A 20,620-nucleotide genomic window follows, 5' to 3' on the forward strand; every position below is an offset into this window, starting at 1 on the left:
CAGTGAGGACAAATTTTCATTTCACAACAGCAAAGTTATGAAAGTTATTTGTGCATTTTACAGTAATCGTACAATGCCACCACTGGGCATCAAGCTAAATGCTGGCAGCCGGCCAAATTGGATATGGTTCTGTGCAATTTCTACATGTCATATAGTTTTACACTCTGAGAAAAAAATATACGAGTAAGTAATGAAATTATGCTAAGCCTGAAAGATAGCTTTGTCAAGTTTCGACACTGAAGAAAATGACTTGCAATTCAGTGTCTAAAAACATATCAGAAAACAAATCACATCCACAATTGAATCACTAACTTCAACAAAGTGACTGGGAATGTAAAGTGTCACAGTTTGCGAGGTGGTGATGGTGGTTGTGTATCCCAAAAAAAGCAGACAGGAGGGAGCAGCAAGGTGTATTTGAAAAATTGTATTAAAATAAAATCAGCAGGAACAAAATCTAAAACATCAAAGTCATCCGAACAGAAAAGTACAAAGTATCAAAGAAAACCATGAGTAAAAATCTGCCAAGACGAAACAAACCTGACAGGGTGAAGCAAACACATTCATAGCATACAAAGACCTGACAACGGGAGTCCTTTTAACTGCCACTGATGAAGACGACCAACACGTGTGCAGGTGCAGGTGCCGTTGGTCGCCAACCAGATCGTGACATAAAGAATGACAAAGACATTCTCTCATTTGACGCCGTCAAAATAAAAGACACTCTAGTGTAAAGAGGAACCTGTTGTATTTAAGCAGATGGATATTATGCAGACTGTTAAGGAATCGCTACAATTGCTGCCAACCGTTGAGCAATAATTTCTTTATAAATGAAAAAAAAACAACAGATGGTGACTAAGGTATTACGGATTAGTCAGTTTTTTTGTGAAGAAATGAATATCTCTGAGATTATTTGTTTCACCCTTTCAGGCACAGTGAACCGTTTATCAAGTTACAGGATGCCTGAAAGGGTTAAAACTCTATTTGGGTGTTTTTTTCTCTCTCTCGCTCTCCCTCTGTGTCTAATTTATTTTCCAAACTTGCTGTATGATAGTATGGCGCCACTTGACAATGCTGTGATTCACTTGCCAGTAGGACGAAACTAGAAAGAAAGTAGTTGCACATATGGGAACGAATTTACTGCCTTGGCATGGTGGTAAGGAATAAAAATACAACAACGACTTTTCCTAAGTAAACAACAGACCTACCTAATCCTTAATTGCCAAAGTGGGCAGTGGTCTAATTTCTCTATCTCATTCTATGACTTCATGTTGCTCATGCTTTCCTGGCTTTTGGAGCAGTGAAACATCAATCAAATATATGAAATAAAGTATTGCATCTTCCACTTCTTCTCAAGAAGGAACACTTTCAACCCTTTCAAGTGAAGTCTACGCCAAAAGAACGCAGAACACTTTCTGTCAGTGCATAAGAACTGACATTTGCACTCTAATTTGTCTAAAGCTTGCTGGAAGGAGGTGGAAAAATGATAAATCGCAGATGATTTCGCTGATGACATTGGCAGAATTTCCACCTGTCATGTTGAGGGCTTTACACAACAACCGCATTGAATAATTAGCCTCAGCTGCATGCTGGGAAATCTTGAATTCCGGAAGAGGGGAATGTGTCATCCAGGAACCTAGGCGCACTTCTGACAAGTACAAGTAGTTCGTCAGCTTTCACAGAATTATCAGGGTGAACAGCCACAATGAGGGCACGCGTGACTCAGCAACACTCTCTTCCTTTTACTATCACTTTCTTTGACCCGGAACAGTGAGTCAGGAAGCAGAAATATTGGGTGAAGCGAGAACAAAGAGGAACGCGCATGGCAACTGTACGACCTTTGCGGAAAAGCAATTATATTGACTATGACTCAAAGATAACCGTTTTGGAACGTGGGATACGCAAGGCTATTATCGGAGTCATTTGCCAAAACTTAAAATTAATCGCAGATACCACAAACATGGAGGTCGGGAAGCTGGGATATTACAACAACATTGGCAAAAAATACAACGGGGCCTATTTTTTGTGGTCTCGTGCTAAGTGTAGTCTAATTGTGGGCATAAGTTGAGTTTTCTTTCTTTTTCTTGTGTGTGCAGACGAGTGCGGTTAGAAATGGGCATCTGCATTATGGGACTGAACAAAGTTAAATTGATTCCTGGCCAATGAAAGGGCCAGGTGAAGGGTCCAATCCACATGGCAAAATCATAATGCATTCGCTTGAGTACGTGTAAGAGATGGTATAAAGGTAGATTGATAAGGAACTGCAAGAGCATCTCCACTGTGTTAGTGGATGTAAAGTTTGCCGCTACAGAATGACAATTTGGTGACTGCCGATTGTGCATCTGGATATGAAGCCTACACTTCTTCTTTTCCTTTCGGCTTTTCCCTTGACGGGGTCGCCACAGCAAATCAGTGTCCTTCATCTTTAGAGGTTTGATTCGCATGTTTGTTTTGGCCAAGCTTTTAGGTCGGATGCCCTTCCTGCCACAACCCTCTGTATTTATCCGGGCTTGGGACCGGCACAAGAAGACGTATGTCCCTTTGTGGCTACAGAACAAGCAACTCGCTCAGTGAAATGCTCCAAAACACAAAATGGTCATCGGCACAGAAACATTCAAAAAAGCAAAAACTATACTCACCATTTGATGACAATACTCTGATATGAAGCCTACACAAAAAGAGTAATTTACTTTCTGTCACCAAATTTTCAGGGATGCCCGTGGTCTATATTACAAAAATATGTCGTTCTGAATGCCTGAATGCCATGCATGGTGTAGTAATTTGCCAAAATCGTAAATATGGTAAACTTGCCCCGCCAGGAAAAAATAAAATTTAATCATGTGGCTTCACTCATGAGTCCAAAATGTCAAAAGAACAACACAATTAAGATGAGAAGCCCCACGGAAGACTCTCATGGATGACTTCTATCAGTCTAGCACGTAAATCATTTTGTGGTTGGATGATTGATAATGCGTCAATGGAACATCCGACTACATGTGCAAAAGATTTCTGTTTCTGACACAGAGGGATACAACTACTTTCATGTTTCCATCAGTGCTTCTCAAAGCTCTCTAAAACATTGTTTTCTTATTCCCATGACATAACAAACAAAAAAGGAACATCAAGTCAAAGTACAAACTCTCTCTTGACAAACCAAGACGAGCAAATGTACTCACTTGGCGATTATTGGAGTAGTGACAGGATCTCTAAGTTTGCAATGCCCAAGAAGCAGACTGCTAAATCTGTAACAACCCCGGCCCTCTGAGAAACTTGAGCAAATAGAAGTAGGGATTGGACCAAGGTTAAAAATTTTAAACTAGATAACAAATGCTTGCCCTACGCTATAATAAACCATTAAGATGTTCCCAGAAAGCATTTGTTTGGGAAACAGTTCAACACCCCAAACAAATAATACATTTGTATCCATGATCTGGTGATTAATCGGACCACAAGGTTATTTCTAAGTAGACTGGACCTAAAACAGTCACACGAATGTAAGCCAAAAAAGGATTAGGCTTGTCTGATTAGCAGTCTTTGGAGAATTAGCTGAAAAGACACGTTCATGAGAGCAATTACTAGTTGGCTGGGTTGTAGTTATTCTAAAATCGGGAAGAAAACCTGCAAATGTCAAACACCAAGAAAATATAATTGCCCCAGTCCATTTTCATAGAAAATTGCCCATTTGATACTTCTGTCTGGTAAACAGTGCTGTTTCCACATTTTAGGGTTTTACCTTAATACTTCTCCTATGGAAGCAAATTATTATCAGCCTTGACATTGTTTTACACAGTGTATATCAAAGATTAAGGGTTGAATTGACTCATCTGGACGAATTTATTGCACAAGTAAACATGGGCACTTGAAGAGGAGTGTAATTAAACTATGACTGTTCCTCCAAGAAAGTTAAAAAAAAATGTTGTAATCTGGTGGTTTATATCTTTTTTTTTTCTTGCCGGCCTTCCTGTATGACCGTAAAGGTACTTTAAACAAACTGCTCTGGGGATTTTTTGAATTTCAGATGAATACATCTGTAATACTCTCAAAATGGCTGCAATGTTTTTGTTGGAGACATTAAGCTTTCGTCTGAATCATATTTTATCTCATGACTGCAAACAAAGGCAAAAAGCTAAGAATAATTACAAAAAAAAGGTTAAAACCATACAATAGGTCAGGAGACTAATGTCATTGGGTTCTCCACCTTGTTTGGCATGTAAATATCAGTTTTAACAGAACAGGTGGCGAGTCACAGCTGCATCACTTACACAGTGTGGACTGGTTGCCTGGTGGTCGCAGGTCGCGGGGTCTGGACCTTGGTGCTATCAATGGTCTGCTTTTCTGCGGGTCGTCTCCGCGGCTGGTCTCTCTGGAAAAGGTTGCTGCCCGGCTGCACACGCCTCAGAGACCCTCGGTCATGGATGTACACCTGCTCGGGGGCCACCTCCTCACAGCGGGGCCCCTGGAAACCCGAGCGGCACACGCAGGTATGTGGCCGGCTGCAGGAGCCACGGTTCTGGCAGGGGGGCTGGCAGTCGGCTGAAGAGAGAACACAGATGGATTTCACGTTTTCAGCAAGTCATTTTAGAACATTTGGGACTTAGTTGTATCAAGAATCAGTAGTGGAAGTGGGTGATGAGGCCCATTTTATATGTATTCAATCAAGAGGCCGTTCTGAAGTTCTGGGCCTTTTCTCGACCTTTTAAGTCGTAGAAAGCACGAGGGAGGCTGCCATGTTCAATTTCTTAAGCATACATGTGATCACCTACTTATCCAACTTCTGGCTGAGGTAAGACTAATCAAAGTTCATGTTCTGTTGAGGACAATGGGGAGTAATTTCATCACAGATCAAAAATTTGGTGGGTGTATCGTCATTGCTAATTAGGCAGGATTAAAGCCGAAGGCTCAGTGACAGATTCGAATTTTTAGCTCCCAAGTGGCATAATTTTGATTATGGGATAAAGAGAAATCAAATATGCTTAGGTCAGAATCAGGCTCCATAAAAATTTGAATACAAGTTCGACATGCAGTGCCATGATGAAAAAGGTATTTACCCCCTTCCTGACTTGTGTTCCTTGCACATTTCAGTTCAAACCAATTTTAATATAATACAACTCAAAAACAAAGCAAAATGCAGTTTATAAATGCCAATATTATTTATTCACACACACACATAAATCCCTAAGTCCCCATATGAAAAAGGAATTGCCTCCTGAAGTGTTTGGTGATGAGTCTAACACATCCCAATTTGATTCAAATCCAGAATTTTACTTGTTCACCCCTATTTTTTAATTTTTTTATCTTTTTTTGTGGACTTGCTGATGTTTTTGGATCATTGTCCTGTTGCATATGAGGCAAGAGAACTCGAGTATGAAGGTCTAAACTCAGGATCGGGCAGTCTGCTTCAGCATTTTCTGGGGTACAGCAGAATTCATTGTCAACATCAATCACAGCAAGTTGTCCACGTCCTGAGGTAGGAGAGCAGCCCTTGACCATCACACTGCAACAGAAACACAAATGTGTTTCTGCTGCCCGATATTGACACAGTTCTAATTGATGAGAACAGTTTGTTTCATTTGCTCACTTAACATAAACACTGGAAAGATTTATAATAAAACTGTCAAAAGACAAAACCTAAAAAACTGGTTATACGGATTCAATTGTACACTTAAAGGTCATACTGCATATACTGTATGCATGGGGTAAAAGAAATCTCAAAATATTACTGACACCTTACCGAACAATGTCGTGGTGCAGCTTTTATTTCAAAAATAAGCTCCACCTGAAAGAGATTACTGTACACTGAAGATAAACGCACGAATAATATTTACCAAATGTAATGCAAATACATTGTACTGAGGTCATAGCGCGGTCATGGAAAAATAATCTGTGTCAGTGCACTGACCCACTTCCACATCCTCCCATAACACTCCAGATACTTCAAGCGCTGAAAGCTCAGCGGCATGCCATTTAAGTAAACAGCCATCCATCTTGTGACACGTTGGTTTTTAATAGAGGATGCTTCAGGGGATTTATGACATTGTCCTTTTTAAGGGTAAATCGGGCCACAAAGCAAATAGCAGTGCTCTGTCAACACAGCTATGGAATGCTATTGATATAGCCGAAACACTAGCAAGTCTCCTGGAATCAAGAAAGACTAAGTTGTCACTTTCTTGCCATTTACTCACTGATATAGCCGTAGTTCTCTGATCCTGTTGCCCTTTTATGTCATTTATAGTACACCTCACATATCTTGCTTTTTTTCTCCCCCATAAGTTTTTTTTTTATGTCAATACACCTGGAAAGACAAACTCAAGTCTGTGTTTATGTTTTCTCACCAAAATGGTAATCGAAAGTCCAGCCCATTATGAGCAGTCATGGTGTGATGTGATGACAAAAGCTAACATCCTGGGGATTGAATATCACACTGTCTTGAGTTTTGTGGTGAAGCCAAACTGATTCTTCCGACCCTTTAATGACTATTGGGAACAGTCAGAAAGTTTTGCTGAGGAATTGTAAGACTATGGAAAATATAGGGTGGTGCCGCTCAGTTGTGGTGATGGGAATTTTCCGTCATGGTATAAAATGGGAATGTCTTGACTCCTGGGCTCTGTCTGGCAAAGGGGTCAATACATCATCAAGATTGTATGGCCTGGCTATGTGCCACATTTCTGTCTTGCTCGGTTGAAGCTCAAGTTTGAACACAGGAACACAGAGGCCAAAGCTTCGGCGACATTCTGCAGCTCCCCAACAATGTGCACATACTTGGAGAGGACAAAAAGTCTACATGTATCTTTTTGTAAGCACACAAACTGCATTTTAGGTCACCGAAAATGAGATATTTTAGAACCGTTGTGAAATCTGAACCTAGTATCCAAATGTGATATTGGGCAACAGTAGATATCAGCCAACGTGAGGGATTCCCATATTTGCCTTGATATTTATTGCACATTTTTTTCCAACCAAACGAGACACTATTGAAAATGTCATAATTCATTTGCTGTCTGAAAAAGGACAACACATTGTTGACTCTTGGGATGTTGGGAACACCCATACAGGCCTCCACTATACACCATGGCTACTGATTATTTTCTCAGTCATTGGCATGGAAACTTCAGTCCAGTACACGTTGGTTCGCTTCCAGACGATCATAGTTCCAGAAATGGTTTCCAGTATCATAGTTTCAGAAATGGGCATGGAGCAAAATTAATAATAATAAATATAACGGGGTTGTTAATTTCACATGAGATGTGTGTAGAGACAATCCAGAGAGCCAACTATTAGTAAGCAAAAAATCCAGTCATTTTTCCTCTTTTATTGCCTTCTTTTTGTTAAATGATAGTTAATTTAGACTACGGGTATGTATGAAATGTGGCTGAACAAGAGATTGGAATCTTGGAGTGTTTATGTGTGTCTTCAGTGATGTGTGAAAGGCCATTCGCCTAGTAACAACATTGTGACAGAACCTCCAACAAAGACACTGACATGGACAGGTCAGTTGCATGCGCCCCACGTGAAGCCTCTTGGCGGGCCTTCGTCTTCAGCACTGCAGCCTGTCTGAGTCTTCAGTGGGTCCTGCCTCTGGCCTGGTGAGCACATTGTCACAGTAATTGCTGCCGTGCAGATTTGTCTTGCACATCATTAAAACTAATTGCCTCACATTCCATCCATTTCACAAATATGTGCAGTGATCATTACTCTTAGAGAGTAATAAAACCAGAATCTGTTGGAAGAGAGGAGAAATGGCAAGCATTCCTGACATTGCCACTTTGGCCTTAATTATAACGGAGAAAGAGTGGCCAAGTATTGGGAGGTTGTGTCCAAATCCATTCATCTGAAAAGACGATTAAGATTGTTGTTGGCAGATTGGGACAGCCCAAACAAACATGCTGATGTAGCCGAATTAGTAATAAAACATAGTCTAATATGGACCCAGCATATTTCTGAGCTTTGCGACAGCATTTCTAATTCATATTGAGGCGAATACTCTAATTACCTTTCAGCCGTCTGCAGGCCACATGTGCACAAATTTAAGGTTGGTTTAAGGTTTTTAGTGCCACAGTACCATGCCTGAAGCACCTCATCCCAATAAGATAACTGGCAAAAAAAAGTATTTGCAATGCTAAGGCGGTTGAATTTAATGTGATTACATTACTATGGTGGTTTTGGTCAAAGACCTTGGGGTGTTTTTAAAGGTAGGTAGAATCCACAAATAGTATTGTAGCATTGGCTTTACTTGTACTAAAAGTGGTAGAAAAGGAGACTATTCAATTATTATGCTTCAAGGTACCATCCATACTCAGTGTGGACCCTATCGGCATAAATCCATTCATTACTCATTTATAAGGCTTTTTTCCTCACAAGTAACTGGAGTCTATCCCATCTGACTTTGGCCAAGAGGCACGGTAGACCCTGTCCTGGTCGCCAGTCACAAGCCATAAGGCACTCATAATAGTGATCAACTTAGAGTCTTCCATGAAGCTAGAATGCTGGATTGAAGACACCAGAGTACCCAGAGGTACTCGTTCCATCATGAGGAAACAGTCACTGGCATCTTGCACGATCCTCATATTTCCAAAAAAATCTGAAATTTAAATCTCCAGAGAGGTGAGAATATGTATCTTTAAAATTGAAAACAAAAAAACCCCAAACAAATCAAAACAGAGAGCCCATGAGAGCAGAGAATATGTATCTTTAAAATTGAAAAGAAACACCACAAACAAAACTAAACAAACAACAAAAAATCACAAAAAGAAGATACTGTTTATTAAAATAATGATTAGCTCCTTTCTTACTAATGTACTTTGTATTAAATCTGACCCTGTTTATTTGAACACAAAACACTTCTTGTTTCGTGTGAATGGCCTCAATGGGATACTCTGGTTAATTTTATTTTAACCTGCCATTTACTGAAAGATCATTTAATGTAGCCACAAAGGGGCACAAACCAGTGTCTTATTGTGCCGGTCCCAAGCCCGGATAAATACAGAGGGTTGTGTCAGGAAGGGCATCCGACGTAAAAAAAAAAATATTTGCCAAAACAAATATGCGAATCAAACCTATGAATCCCATACCGGATCGGTCGAGGCCCGGGTTAACAACGGCCGCCATTGGTACTGTTGACCTTCAGGGTGCCAGTGGAAAATGGACTACTGTTGGTCGAAGAAGGAGAGGAGGGAGGTGTGCCCGGAGGAAAAGAGAGAGATGGAACACCAAGAGTATTGAACTAAGAGTAGGAACTTTGAATGTAGGAACAATGACAGGTAAAGGTAGAGAGCTGGTTGACATGATGCAGAGAAGGAAGGTAGACATACTGTGTGTCCAGGAGACCAGGTGGAAAGGGAGCAAGGCTAGAAGCTTAGGGTCAGGGTTTAAGTTGTTCTATCATGGTGAAGACAGAAAGAGAAATGGAGTTGGGGTTATCTTAAAAGAGGAGTTTGTTAGGAATGTCTGAGAAGTAAAAATAGTATCAGATAGAATGATGAGTCTGAAGCTAGAAATTGAAGGTGTGATGTTCAATGTTGTTTGTGGGTATGCCCCACAAGTAGGATGCGAGCTGTCGGAGAAGGAGAAATTTTGGTTGGACTTTGATGAAGTCATACAGAACATCCCGAGAAGTGAGAGGGTTGTAATTGGTGGAGACTTCAATGGACATGTTGACGCAGGAAACAAAGATGATGAGGAGGTGATGGGTAGGTTTGGACTCCAGATGAGGAACGCTGAAGGACAGATGGTGGTTGACTTTGCTAAGAGAATGGAAATGGCTATTGTGAATACTTTCTTTCAGAAGAGACAGGAACATAGGGTGACCTATAAGAGTGGAGGCAGAAGTACACAGGTAGACTACATTTTGTGTCAACGGCGCCATCTAAAGGAAATCAGTGACTGCAAAGTAGTGGTTGGTGAGAGTGTAGCCAGACAGCATAGGTTGGTGGTGTGTAGGATGACGCTGGCAGTGAGGAAGATGAAGAAACCAAAGGCTGAAGTGAGGACAAAATGGTGGATGTTGATAAAGGAAGAGTGTTGCATGATATTTAGGAAGGAGGTAAGACAAGAACTGGGTGGGCAAGCGGTCCTTCCAGATGACTGGCAAACTACAGCAAACATAATCAGAGACACGGGTCGGAAAGTACTTGGTGTATCGAGTGGAAGAAAGGTAGATAAGGAGACTTGGTGGTGGAACGAGGAGGTGCAGGAGTGTATACAGAGAAAGAGGTTAGCAAAGAAGAAGTGGGACACTGAGAGGACGGACGAGAGTAGACAGCAGTACAAGGAGATGCTGTGCACGGTTAAAGTAAAGGTGGCAAAGGCCAAACAAGAGGCCTATGATGACTTGTATGCTCGGCTGGACAGCAAGGAAGGTGAGACTGATCTTTACAGGCTGGCGAGACAGAGAGACAAAGATGGTAAGGACCTGCAGCAGGTTCGGGTAATTAAGGATAGAGATGGCAATGTATTAACAGGTGCCAGTAGTGTGCTGGCAAGATGGAAAGAGTACTTTGAAGAATTGATGAATGAGGAAAATGAGAAGGAACAAAGAGTAGAAGACGTGACTGTTGTGGACCAAGACGTAGCAAGCATTAGCAAGGATGAAGTGAGGAGGGCGCTGAAGAGGATGAAGGTGGGAAAGGCACTTGGGCCTGATGATTTACCAATCGAGGTATGGAAGTGTCTTGGAGAGGTGGCGGTGGTGTTCTTGACTGGGTTATTCAACAAGATCTTAGATGGTGAACAGATGCCTGAAGAATGGAGACGAAGTGTACTCGTGCCAATTTTTAAGAACAAAGGAGATGTGCAGAGTTGTACTAATTACAGAGGAATAAAGTTGATGAGCCATACAATGAAACTCTGGGAAAGAGTAGTAGAATCTAGACTAAGAGCAGAAGTGAACATTTGTGAGCAGCAGTATGGCTTCATGCCAAAAGAGAGTACAACAGATGCAGTGTTTGCTTTAAGAATGCTGATAGAGAAGTACAGAGAAGGTCAGAAGGAATTGCATTGTGTCTTTGTAGATCTGGAGAAAGCGTATGACAGGGTACCCAGAGAAGAGCTGTGGCATTGCATGAGGAAGTCTGGAGTGACGGAAAAGTATGTCAGAGCGGTGCAAGACATGTATCATGACTGTAAGACAGTTGTGAGGTGCGCTGTCGGTATGACTGAGGAATTCAAGGTGGAGGTGGGACTCCACCAGGGGTCAGCTCTGAGCCCCTTCTTGTTTGCTATGGTGATGGACAGGCTGACAGACGATGTTAGACAAGAATCTCCTTGGACCATGATGTTTGCAGATGACATTGTGCTCTGTAGCGAGAACAGGGAACAGGTGGCGGAAAAACTAGAGATGTGGAGATATGCCCTGGAAAGGAGAGGAATGAAGATCAGTCGCAGCAAGACGGAATATATGTCTGTGAATGAGAGGGATCCAAGTGCAAGCGTGATGCTACAGGGGGAAGAGATAAAGAAGGTGAAGGATTTTAAGTACTTGGGGTCAACTGTCCAGAGCAATGGAGAGTGTGGAAAAGAGGTGAAGAAACGTGTCCAGGCAGGCTGGAGCGGCTGGAGAAAAATGTCAGGTGTGATGTGTGATAGAAGGGTTTCAGCTAGGATGAAAGGAAAAGTGTATAAAACCGTGGTCAGACCAGCCATGACGTTTGGACTGGAGACAGTGCCACTGAAGAAAAGACAGGAAACAGAGCTGGAGGTAGCAGAGCTGAAGATGTTGAGGTTTTCTTTGGGAGTGACCAGGTTGGATAGGATCAGGAACGAGTACATTAGAGGGACAACTCATGTTAGAGGCTTTGCAGAGAAAGTCAGAGAGGCCAGACTGAGATGGTTTGGACATGTCCAGAGGAGAGACAGTGACTATATCGGGAGAAGGATGCTGAGTCTTGAACTGCCAGGCAGGAGACCGAGAGGAAGACTGAAGAGGAGGTTTATGGATGTGGTCAAAGAGGACATGAAGGTAGCTGGTGTGAGAGAAGAGGATGCACAAAACCGGGATAGATGGAGGACACTGATTCGCTGTGGCGACCCCTGAGGGGAAAAGCCGAAAGGAAAAGAAGATTTACTGAAAGATCATTTAATGTAATTTATTCTAACTTTCATGATATGCCTGTGAAGTAAAAAGACGGACAAAGCCACATTATTTGTCGTGAATAATCATTTCCAGTCCGATTCGGTGAAACAAGATCATTTCCTGCATTTCAATGGTAAGGAATCTCTGTCATTAAAAGATGTTCTGTTTGAAATCTGGCCACAAACAACATTTACGCAAAACTAAAGCAGGTGAGCACTAATTCCGGGTTTCGTTTGCCTTTCACGATCAATCAGCTTGGCGAGACACCATCTCCTGCTGTGACCGTGAACACGGTCAAAAAATAATGGATGGATGAACTTTCAGTAATGATAACCAGCGGGGACCTTGCTTGAGGAATCACCACAAAACTTGATACGTCCTGTGAAGCGAATCAAGTGTTACAGGTAATGGGAGGAAATTTGAAAAAAAATGCTCGATTGAGCATTTAATAGAAGGACTTGGCGAATTGTTTCAAGTGAGTGTTAATCTCTTTCCGGCATGTGACTTCCACATGGTTGCCAGTTCTGTGCTATCAGCGCAGCCCTGCCAATTCCTGACGTCGCTGTCCTACGAGCAAAACTGCATTGACGTTAAAGCTTGTCTATTTTTCCTAATGTGGAACAGACGTGAGCATGACAAATGATCATGTATTTTCTCCTGATAGTAAATCATACACGGGTTGTATTTCAGCGGATTATAGTGCCTCTGTCACATACTATCCGCGTTTCTGAATTGAGTGTTTTTGTCTCATACGGGAGCTGGAGCTTTTAATTCTTCACACCACCCTCGGCTCATTGGGGGATTTTCTTAACCTACAGCTGACCCATAACTCTGTGTACATGACTTTGAGCTATGCTACATTGTGCACCTTATATTCTCGCATTCAACATTTAACGAGTCACATACCGGGCCAATGTGAGGAAGATATCTGGATCCGAGTGCATGTTCCAGCGACTTGTAGAGCTGATTCAAACAAAATCCACAAACATTTAATTCTCCAGAGGGAGGCTATAAACACCCGCTTCCATATGGTGTTCAACCGCGATGGTGCTATGATGAAGGATTCCCCCTGGACAATGGTACTGCATCAGTAGGGTTGTGGCTGTTTTTTTCCCTTCTTTTTTTAATGTGGCTTTGCAAATTTCCCCATTGTGGGACGAATAAAGGTTTTCTGATTCTGAGGCATCAATCAGTGGGAAAGTCACAGGTTTCTTTGAGATTCATGATCTTCTGAATGTCCTACAACAGCAACTACACTGACAGATCTTCAAATACAGGGACATTTGACTAGATCATCACAGTAAATTTCTTTGGAAATTTCCATGGCATTGATGAAGCTTATATTCCTCCAGCTGATGCCACTATTTTGTACTAAATCAACAGCACCTCTGATGGTTACAGTAAAGTAAGCCATTTTAATTTCCAATATTCAACAAACATTTTTATTGGTGTTTTGCATTTGACTAAAAATGTCAGCCTGTGTGTTTTGGGTATTTTAGATGCTATAAAACGTTTTTGTATGTTGCTGTGCCGATGACCACGTTGTGTTTGGGAGCCTTTTACTGAGTGAGTTGCTTGTTATGTAGCCACAAAGGGGACATAAGTCTTCTTGTGCCTGTCCCAAGCCCGGATAAATACAGAGGGTTGTGTCTGGAATGGCATCCGACGTAAAAGCTTGGCCAAAACAAACATGTGGATCAACCCTCTAAAGATGGAGGACACTGATTTGCTGTGGCGACCCCTTGAAGGGAAAAGCCGAAAGGAAAAGAAGAAGAAGAACAATTTTTGTTTTGTGCACCCTCGTGCCTTCATTAAATTAGCTACAAAACAATGTACATGCATGCACATCACAAAAAAATTATCACAATTTGCCCTTTGTGAGACCTCTAAAAAATATTGCATAATTTAACAACGTATTGTGCATTTTGACGATGACGTGTTTCGTGGATAAAAAATTAGTGAAGAATAAAAAAATTAAATTAAACATGAAAAAAATTGAGAAATAAAATACTCAAGACACAGATTTTCACAATTTTAGAAAAAAAATGAAGCTAGTGAATTTTATATCATAAGTCATATTGCTATTGCTAAAGTAAATTCACAAAAGATTTTACAAAGAAGCGCAGGGCGGGTACAAGGCTCTAAGCGACATAAGAATGAATTGAAAAAGTAATTGTATTTTATATTTTAATAAAAAAGAAAAATTACAAAAACCAAATGAACAATGAGTACTTCTTGGAACATAAACGTGATTCATATCAAACAGGACACTTTAGAGTCATCACGTGTTCCTCTTCGCATGTTCCTCTATATCATATTTAATAGGCAAGGGACCGTTTTTCCTGAATCTGTCATAATTCTGTTCTGTTAGTCTCCACCAGGTGGCAGAGGTGGATTGATTCGTTCCAGCTGCGCACCTGTCTTTCATCATCATCACTGACTATTAAAGGACTCTCACGCCGACCATGCAACATTGGATAATTTGCATTGCTCAAGTCCTTGATCAAGTTGCAGTTTTCAAGACATTCCGTATTTTACTCTGCTTTTGCCTTACTTTTGTGTTGATTCATGTAAGGTCTGCTCTGAATTTGTACGTTTATTCTGTTATTATTCTCACGTATTTTAGTCCTCTTGTCCTTTTCAGTCAAGCTATTTCCATTTCTATTGGCCTTACCTTTTGCAGCACTTTTTTTTCTCATTTTATCCCAAAATAATTGTTTCCAGTTTGTCGGTCTTGCATTTTGTTTAACATTTTTGTACCATAATCTTATCCTTGTCTGTGTTTGTGGGATCTACCCTTATCTGGATAATATCAAAATGTTACCGAATTTCAGGACAATAATTCACCAGAGACTGTTATCAAACATGGTGCTACTGCTTTGGTGAAGAAAAAGTGACCAACTATGGGATCAGAAAAATAATATCTATGAGCTGTATGTCTGTGTAGGCTCTCAGTCATACAATAGTGGTCGATCGATGAAAAGGATTGATGAAACCATCGCGATTACCACATAGGCGTAGTCATGCTGATGAGGTAATGCCAGTGCTAATGGAGCAATCAGAGCCAGGCATAGAACATTAGAGATAATAGGACAGTACAAATGAAGTAATTAGATTAGCTCAGAGCAGCGACCTATCAGAGCAGAAGTCTGGCACTGCCACTTCTGTCTATTAGGGAGATATTATATAGCTTATATATATATATATATATATATACAGTAAAGTCTCGTTATATCGATATCGGATATATCGATAGTCCCGGTTATATCGATACTATTTCTATGCACGCACAGAGAAAATTACATGCAAACAGGGTCGGATATATCGATAGTCCCGGTTATATCGATATTTTTTCGGACTCCCTTGAATATCGATATAACGAGACTTTACTGATATATATATATATATATATATATATATATATATATATATATATATATATATATATATATATATATATATATATATATATATTTACAGGGCCAGAGTTACCAGCACAACTTTAGTTTGCTGACGAAGCTCTTCGGATGAAGAACGAAACGTCCGACACCTTCCAAGAAGTACAGATGATGGTTGAAGAAACATTTTCATCGATTTATGAGATGTGCCATTGATTATTTTAAATAGACGCATCTACTTATAAGAGGCGTTAATTTGTCCCTAGTTGGTGTCTCATTGTAATTGGTGTCTATTACAGGGACAGCCACGCTGTTGCACTGTTCCCCTCTTGAGTTTGCACCTGCTACATTTACAAAAAAAGTGATGATCATCTGAAATCCAAACGTCTAAATAAAAAAATTGTAAGTAAAACGCACCATTGTAGGTCTAGACGTCGAGTAATACGTCTTTTCACTACACTTTCAATGATGGTAGCAATTAGAGAAACATGTGTCGCAAGTAAAGGCTACAAACAGACACACCAGCTGGAGTGGCGAAAGCAGCACTCCTGGTTTTTGTGGAAGACAAAATGAGAACCGGTTGTCCAGCTTCAATGTTAATGATAGCTTTTGGGAACGGTGGCATGTGTATGGATAACAGGATCTGCCTAATGGCTCATAACTCTCCACAAGGCTGTCACAAGGGAGTATGAACTGTGATCTGCGTCAACCCCCACCTGAAAACATATAAAGGGAACGAGGGATTTGCGACAGTCCTAATTTCACCCTCACTCAGAAATCACAGGCTAAAAAGTATTTTAAAAACCTCCTCCTGGTCTTGTAAGACATATGGTTGCCAATCATCCAGAATGATCATTTTAACCAGTTTTGAAACCTTCTTTTGTGTTTCCCTTGTTATTGTGAATGCAACAGTGTTGCAGCAAAAAATATTCCACCAAGCATTACACTTTACTTCAGTTCATATTTTTGAGTCAATAAACCCTGATAGAACGCAGCTTTGTCAATAGCATGATATCATAACAGCGAGACATTGTGTACGGTTATTCAGTGTGATCAACTAAGTTTGTAATCTGTAATGAAGGTATACCAAAAAGTGGAATGGCTTGGGTGGCCATTTTGGGATTCTTTTTTTTAATCATCTCAAACTGAAACAATTTTGGTGAAAACAAGCCTTAAGCAAATTAAAGACATATTGCACTTGGGAATTTCAGACCTCTTTGAAATTCACAATGCATCCTTAAAAAAAACGAATTTTCAACACTAACATTGAAGTCCGGCGATCTTCTTGGAGGTTATCATCGAGTCTCTGTTGAGTGTTCGATGAATAAAAGACCTGGATTGAGGCAACTTCCACTTCAAGCATACATTGTTGACACCACAATGTTCACTATGACCAAGGCCTGCACTGAACGACTTCAAAGAAAGATCCAGAAAGACATGATGCGAGCTCAAACGAATACCAAGCAAAACAGTCCAGAAGTATCTCAATTATCAAGGGGGGCTGCCAGACCGCCACATTGAAGAAGACCTCATCCCAATGATCTCTGAGAAGACCCGGAGGAGCATGTCGCACCCTTTCTAAATGATAAGGACCAAGTGGAGCAGCATTTGAAAAGGGGAGCCAATGCCTGTGGGGGAAGGGAAAGGACCACACCTGGGCCTTCAACAGAGTTCATGGGACATTGGGATTTACTGCTGGACCCTAGGGAGGTGTCATGGGCTAAAGGAGGGCGTCCACTCAACAAAAACATGCCAATGCCATCACACTATTGAACATCCTAGTCTCAAAGCATGCTGAAAAGAGGGAGATAAAAATATATGCCTGTGAAATATTGTACACCACTACAACAGCTACTTCCCCCAACCCCAATAAATAAACAATTTGAACATCAAATCTCATGGGACATGGGGTTTCATGAATTAAAATACGTACTCATCATTGGCCGATGCAATTGTCTTCCACAAACCTTTTGTGGAAATGAATTGGTCGTTTTTATTTCAATCCTCGTGGGAATTACTGACTTGTTTAATTTTGCCGTGCTTCTAATGACCTCCAGCTGCGCGCCATATACTGTGGTCGCCTGTGAATGTACATGTGGACATTTATCACTGCACTTCAAAAGTGTTGCTCGATGAAATTCTGCTAAGCAAGCAAACAGAATTAAAAACGTTATAACAGATGCAGATTGTAAGTGAGGACATTGGACCTCACTTCCTGCCTTTTACACTATGTAGAAGTCATAACTATATTTTGGAATAGTGGGGCCGAGGATGCTAAGATAATGGTTTGTTTCTTTTGGTGAGCCAATGTTTTTAAATGCACTTTTAAGACGTTTGGCAACATTAACAGATGTATTGTATGTTCTTGATACTTCACCAGCTGTATCACACATGTTGAAGACAACAATGAACGTGTTCTGTTGCTTTAAAAATTCCAAAGCGAGTTTGAGAAGGCAAAATTCTGTGTTAAAATGCTTGTTAAACTATCAGGTCTATCAACAACAAACAGTTCAGGGAAAACATTACAACATTGAGGGGGGGATTGGGGAGAAAAATTCTGATGATTAACAATTGCATTTTTATTGTGTGTCTAACACAGGGAGTACATGCTCGTAATATGTTGATACGAGATGACATTGTACAGATATTTCATATGCAATCATCCTGTTTTTGCCATCCATTTACTTTGAATAGAAGTTTATCCCAGCTGACATCTCCTATGAATCGCACTGGTGAGAAACACGCACCAATTTATGACACATTTTATTTTCGAAGTGAAATGATTCAATGCTGAAGTGAGCTTTTAAGAAAGTCTTTTAAGAATGGGGCCCATCAGGTCAAACTGAAAAATACTGACGTCAATATGCATTCTTCTGCATGAATGATTCAACTTTTCATCTGCATTTTTTCAGACAGAAGTGGTTATAAACCTGTTTTTTTAGTCAGAAAAGGTAGGTCATGATCCCAGAATTGCTCGCTTTCCAGCTTGATACCAGATGAAGTTAACTATATTCTGGTGGGTAGGCTGATAAAATATAGTACCTGTTGAAGAACCAGATGGCATTGGTCAATTGTATGAACTGTGCCATAATATCACTTCATAAATACTGCACATGCCATAATGGTTGTGTTAAGGATGGGAATTTAAATACATTTCTTTTTAAATGAGAATTTAAAATGAACATTTCCAATTAAAATAAATAAATAACAATAATAATAATAATAATAATAATAATAATAGAATGGGGGGAATGTATCTTTAAAGGACAACCGATGTCTCCGGACAAGTTGTGTCCATCCATCCTTCCATTTTCCGTACCGCTTATTCCTCATTAGGGTCGCGGGGGTGCTGGAGCCTATCTCAGCTGTCTTCGGGCACGAGGCGGGGGACACCCTGAATTGGTTGCCAGCCAATCGCAGGGCACACAAAGACATACAACAGTCACTCTCACACTCACACCTAGGGACAATTTGGAGTGGTCAATCTGCCTGCCATGCATGTTTTTGGAGTGTGGGAGGAAACCGGAGGACCCGGAGAAAACCCACACTGGCCTGGGGAGAACATGCAAACTCCACACAGGGAAGCCGGACCGGGACGTGAACCGGCAACCTCTGCACTGTGAAGCCGGTGTGCTAACCACTCGACTACCGGGCCGCCTACAAGTTGTGTCCATAATTTGTAAAATGGTTTTAAATGACTTCTACTGAGCGTATTTTACAAAGATTCCACCGCATAGAGCTATATTTTACGTTTTAAGACTCGCGCTGAATACTCCGGAAGTCTTGTTTTTGAGTTGGTGACGAGTCCGTACGTTACGTCACTAAAGGGCTGTAAAAAAGACGCATTCTCGCGGTCCTTCCATCACGTTAATGTATTTTGCTGTACTTGTTTGGTCTGGGGACCTCGTGTTGCACCCAAAAGCCGCCAGAAGGCACGAAGAGGGCATCCAAGCGCCATATAAGGAATTTATCAGCCTGTGAAAACGGAAGAGAGATTTACCCCCAATGTTACCTCAAAATGGCACAAATAAATTCTTTAATCGATTGCAAACATGTATGCTTTCCTTTTCAGAACTATTTGAATCATATTCATAACTGGATGTGTAACAAGAAAGCATATTCTCCGTATCTGAAGCCATTGTTTTGATTTACTAGCAATGCTAGACGTCTTGGCGTGATGTCACGAATTGGGGGCGGGACTTTCTGAAAATGCCCAATTCACAGCTCAATTTTTTGCAGATTTTGGACACTTTAAGTCATTTTTATTGGTGTTTTGCATTTGACTAAAAATATATACTGCGTGTTTTGGGTATTTTAGATGCTATAAAACGTTTTGCTGATGTAGTTAAAAAACAAAACAGTGACGTCGGTTGTCCTTCAAATCATCTCTCTTTTCTAACCATGCAAGAATGTCCCGAGAAGTTGTACTGTGTACTTGCTGCAGTAGTCGTGCATTCCGTTTTGACTTAATCAACCATCAATCACATAATTAATAGTAAATGGGCCGTCAATTATATAGCACTTTTTTATCTTTGATACTCTTAATACCGTTTCCTCATTTACTTACAATAACGGATTTACCTCCTGATAACGCATCATCGGGGACAATGCTTTGACAAGGTCGCAATGGCCAGGATTAATAATAATAATAATAATACAGCATATTTTATTTCCAGCGTCTTTCAAAGCTCTCCAGTGCACCACCTTATGTACAGTATAGGAACATTTTTAAAATACGTATGTCATTCATTGATGGTTCGCCTTATAATCCGGATCGTCTCATAGTTCGGAAATAGAGAGGCATAGACACTTTATTCCCTCTCAGCATTATGTTCGTCTTCTTGGAAAAAAAATTTGCAAACCAAAACTAATTCCAAATTGACCTACAAGATGTCATTAAGGATTAGTCCATACAGACCCAAAACATGTTAGCAATTCAATTCTCATCTTAATTCCACTGTTAAGTACCTTACGGTTATGTAAACAGATTTCTGCAGCCATTCCCAATGCAACCTGAAGCGGCACATTTTCTTTCTTTAGCATATCATATGATGAACATTGAGAACATCCCCACTGCAGATCAGAGTGGTTCTGTGAAACAGTGCTGCTAATGTCCTTGAAACACTTCGACTGCAGCTAATTTTAGCGGAGCTGTATT

General features: G+C 40.7%; 1 protein-coding gene across 1 annotated transcript in view; it reads right to left on the reverse strand.

Annotated features, from left to right (window-relative positions):
• Positions 1 to 20,620, reverse strand: part of LOC148893717 (latent-transforming growth factor beta-binding protein 2-like) — a 127,732-nt gene that overhangs the window by 91,561 nt on the left and 15,551 nt on the right. Inside the window, exon 3 of the mRNA XM_089003872.1 lies at positions 4,260 to 4,530. Within this exon, the coding sequence (XP_088859998.1) occupies positions 4,260 to 4,530 (271 nt within the window). The remainder of the gene's footprint in view (positions 1 to 4,259; positions 4,531 to 20,620) is intronic.

This window comes from Hippocampus bargibanti, linkage group LG09, assembly GCF_051943395.1.
Source record: "Hippocampus bargibanti isolate YZ-2025 linkage group LG09, ASM5194339v1, whole genome shotgun sequence".
In the NCBI taxonomy this organism is placed as follows: domain Eukaryota; kingdom Metazoa; phylum Chordata; class Actinopteri; order Syngnathiformes; family Syngnathidae; genus Hippocampus; species Hippocampus bargibanti.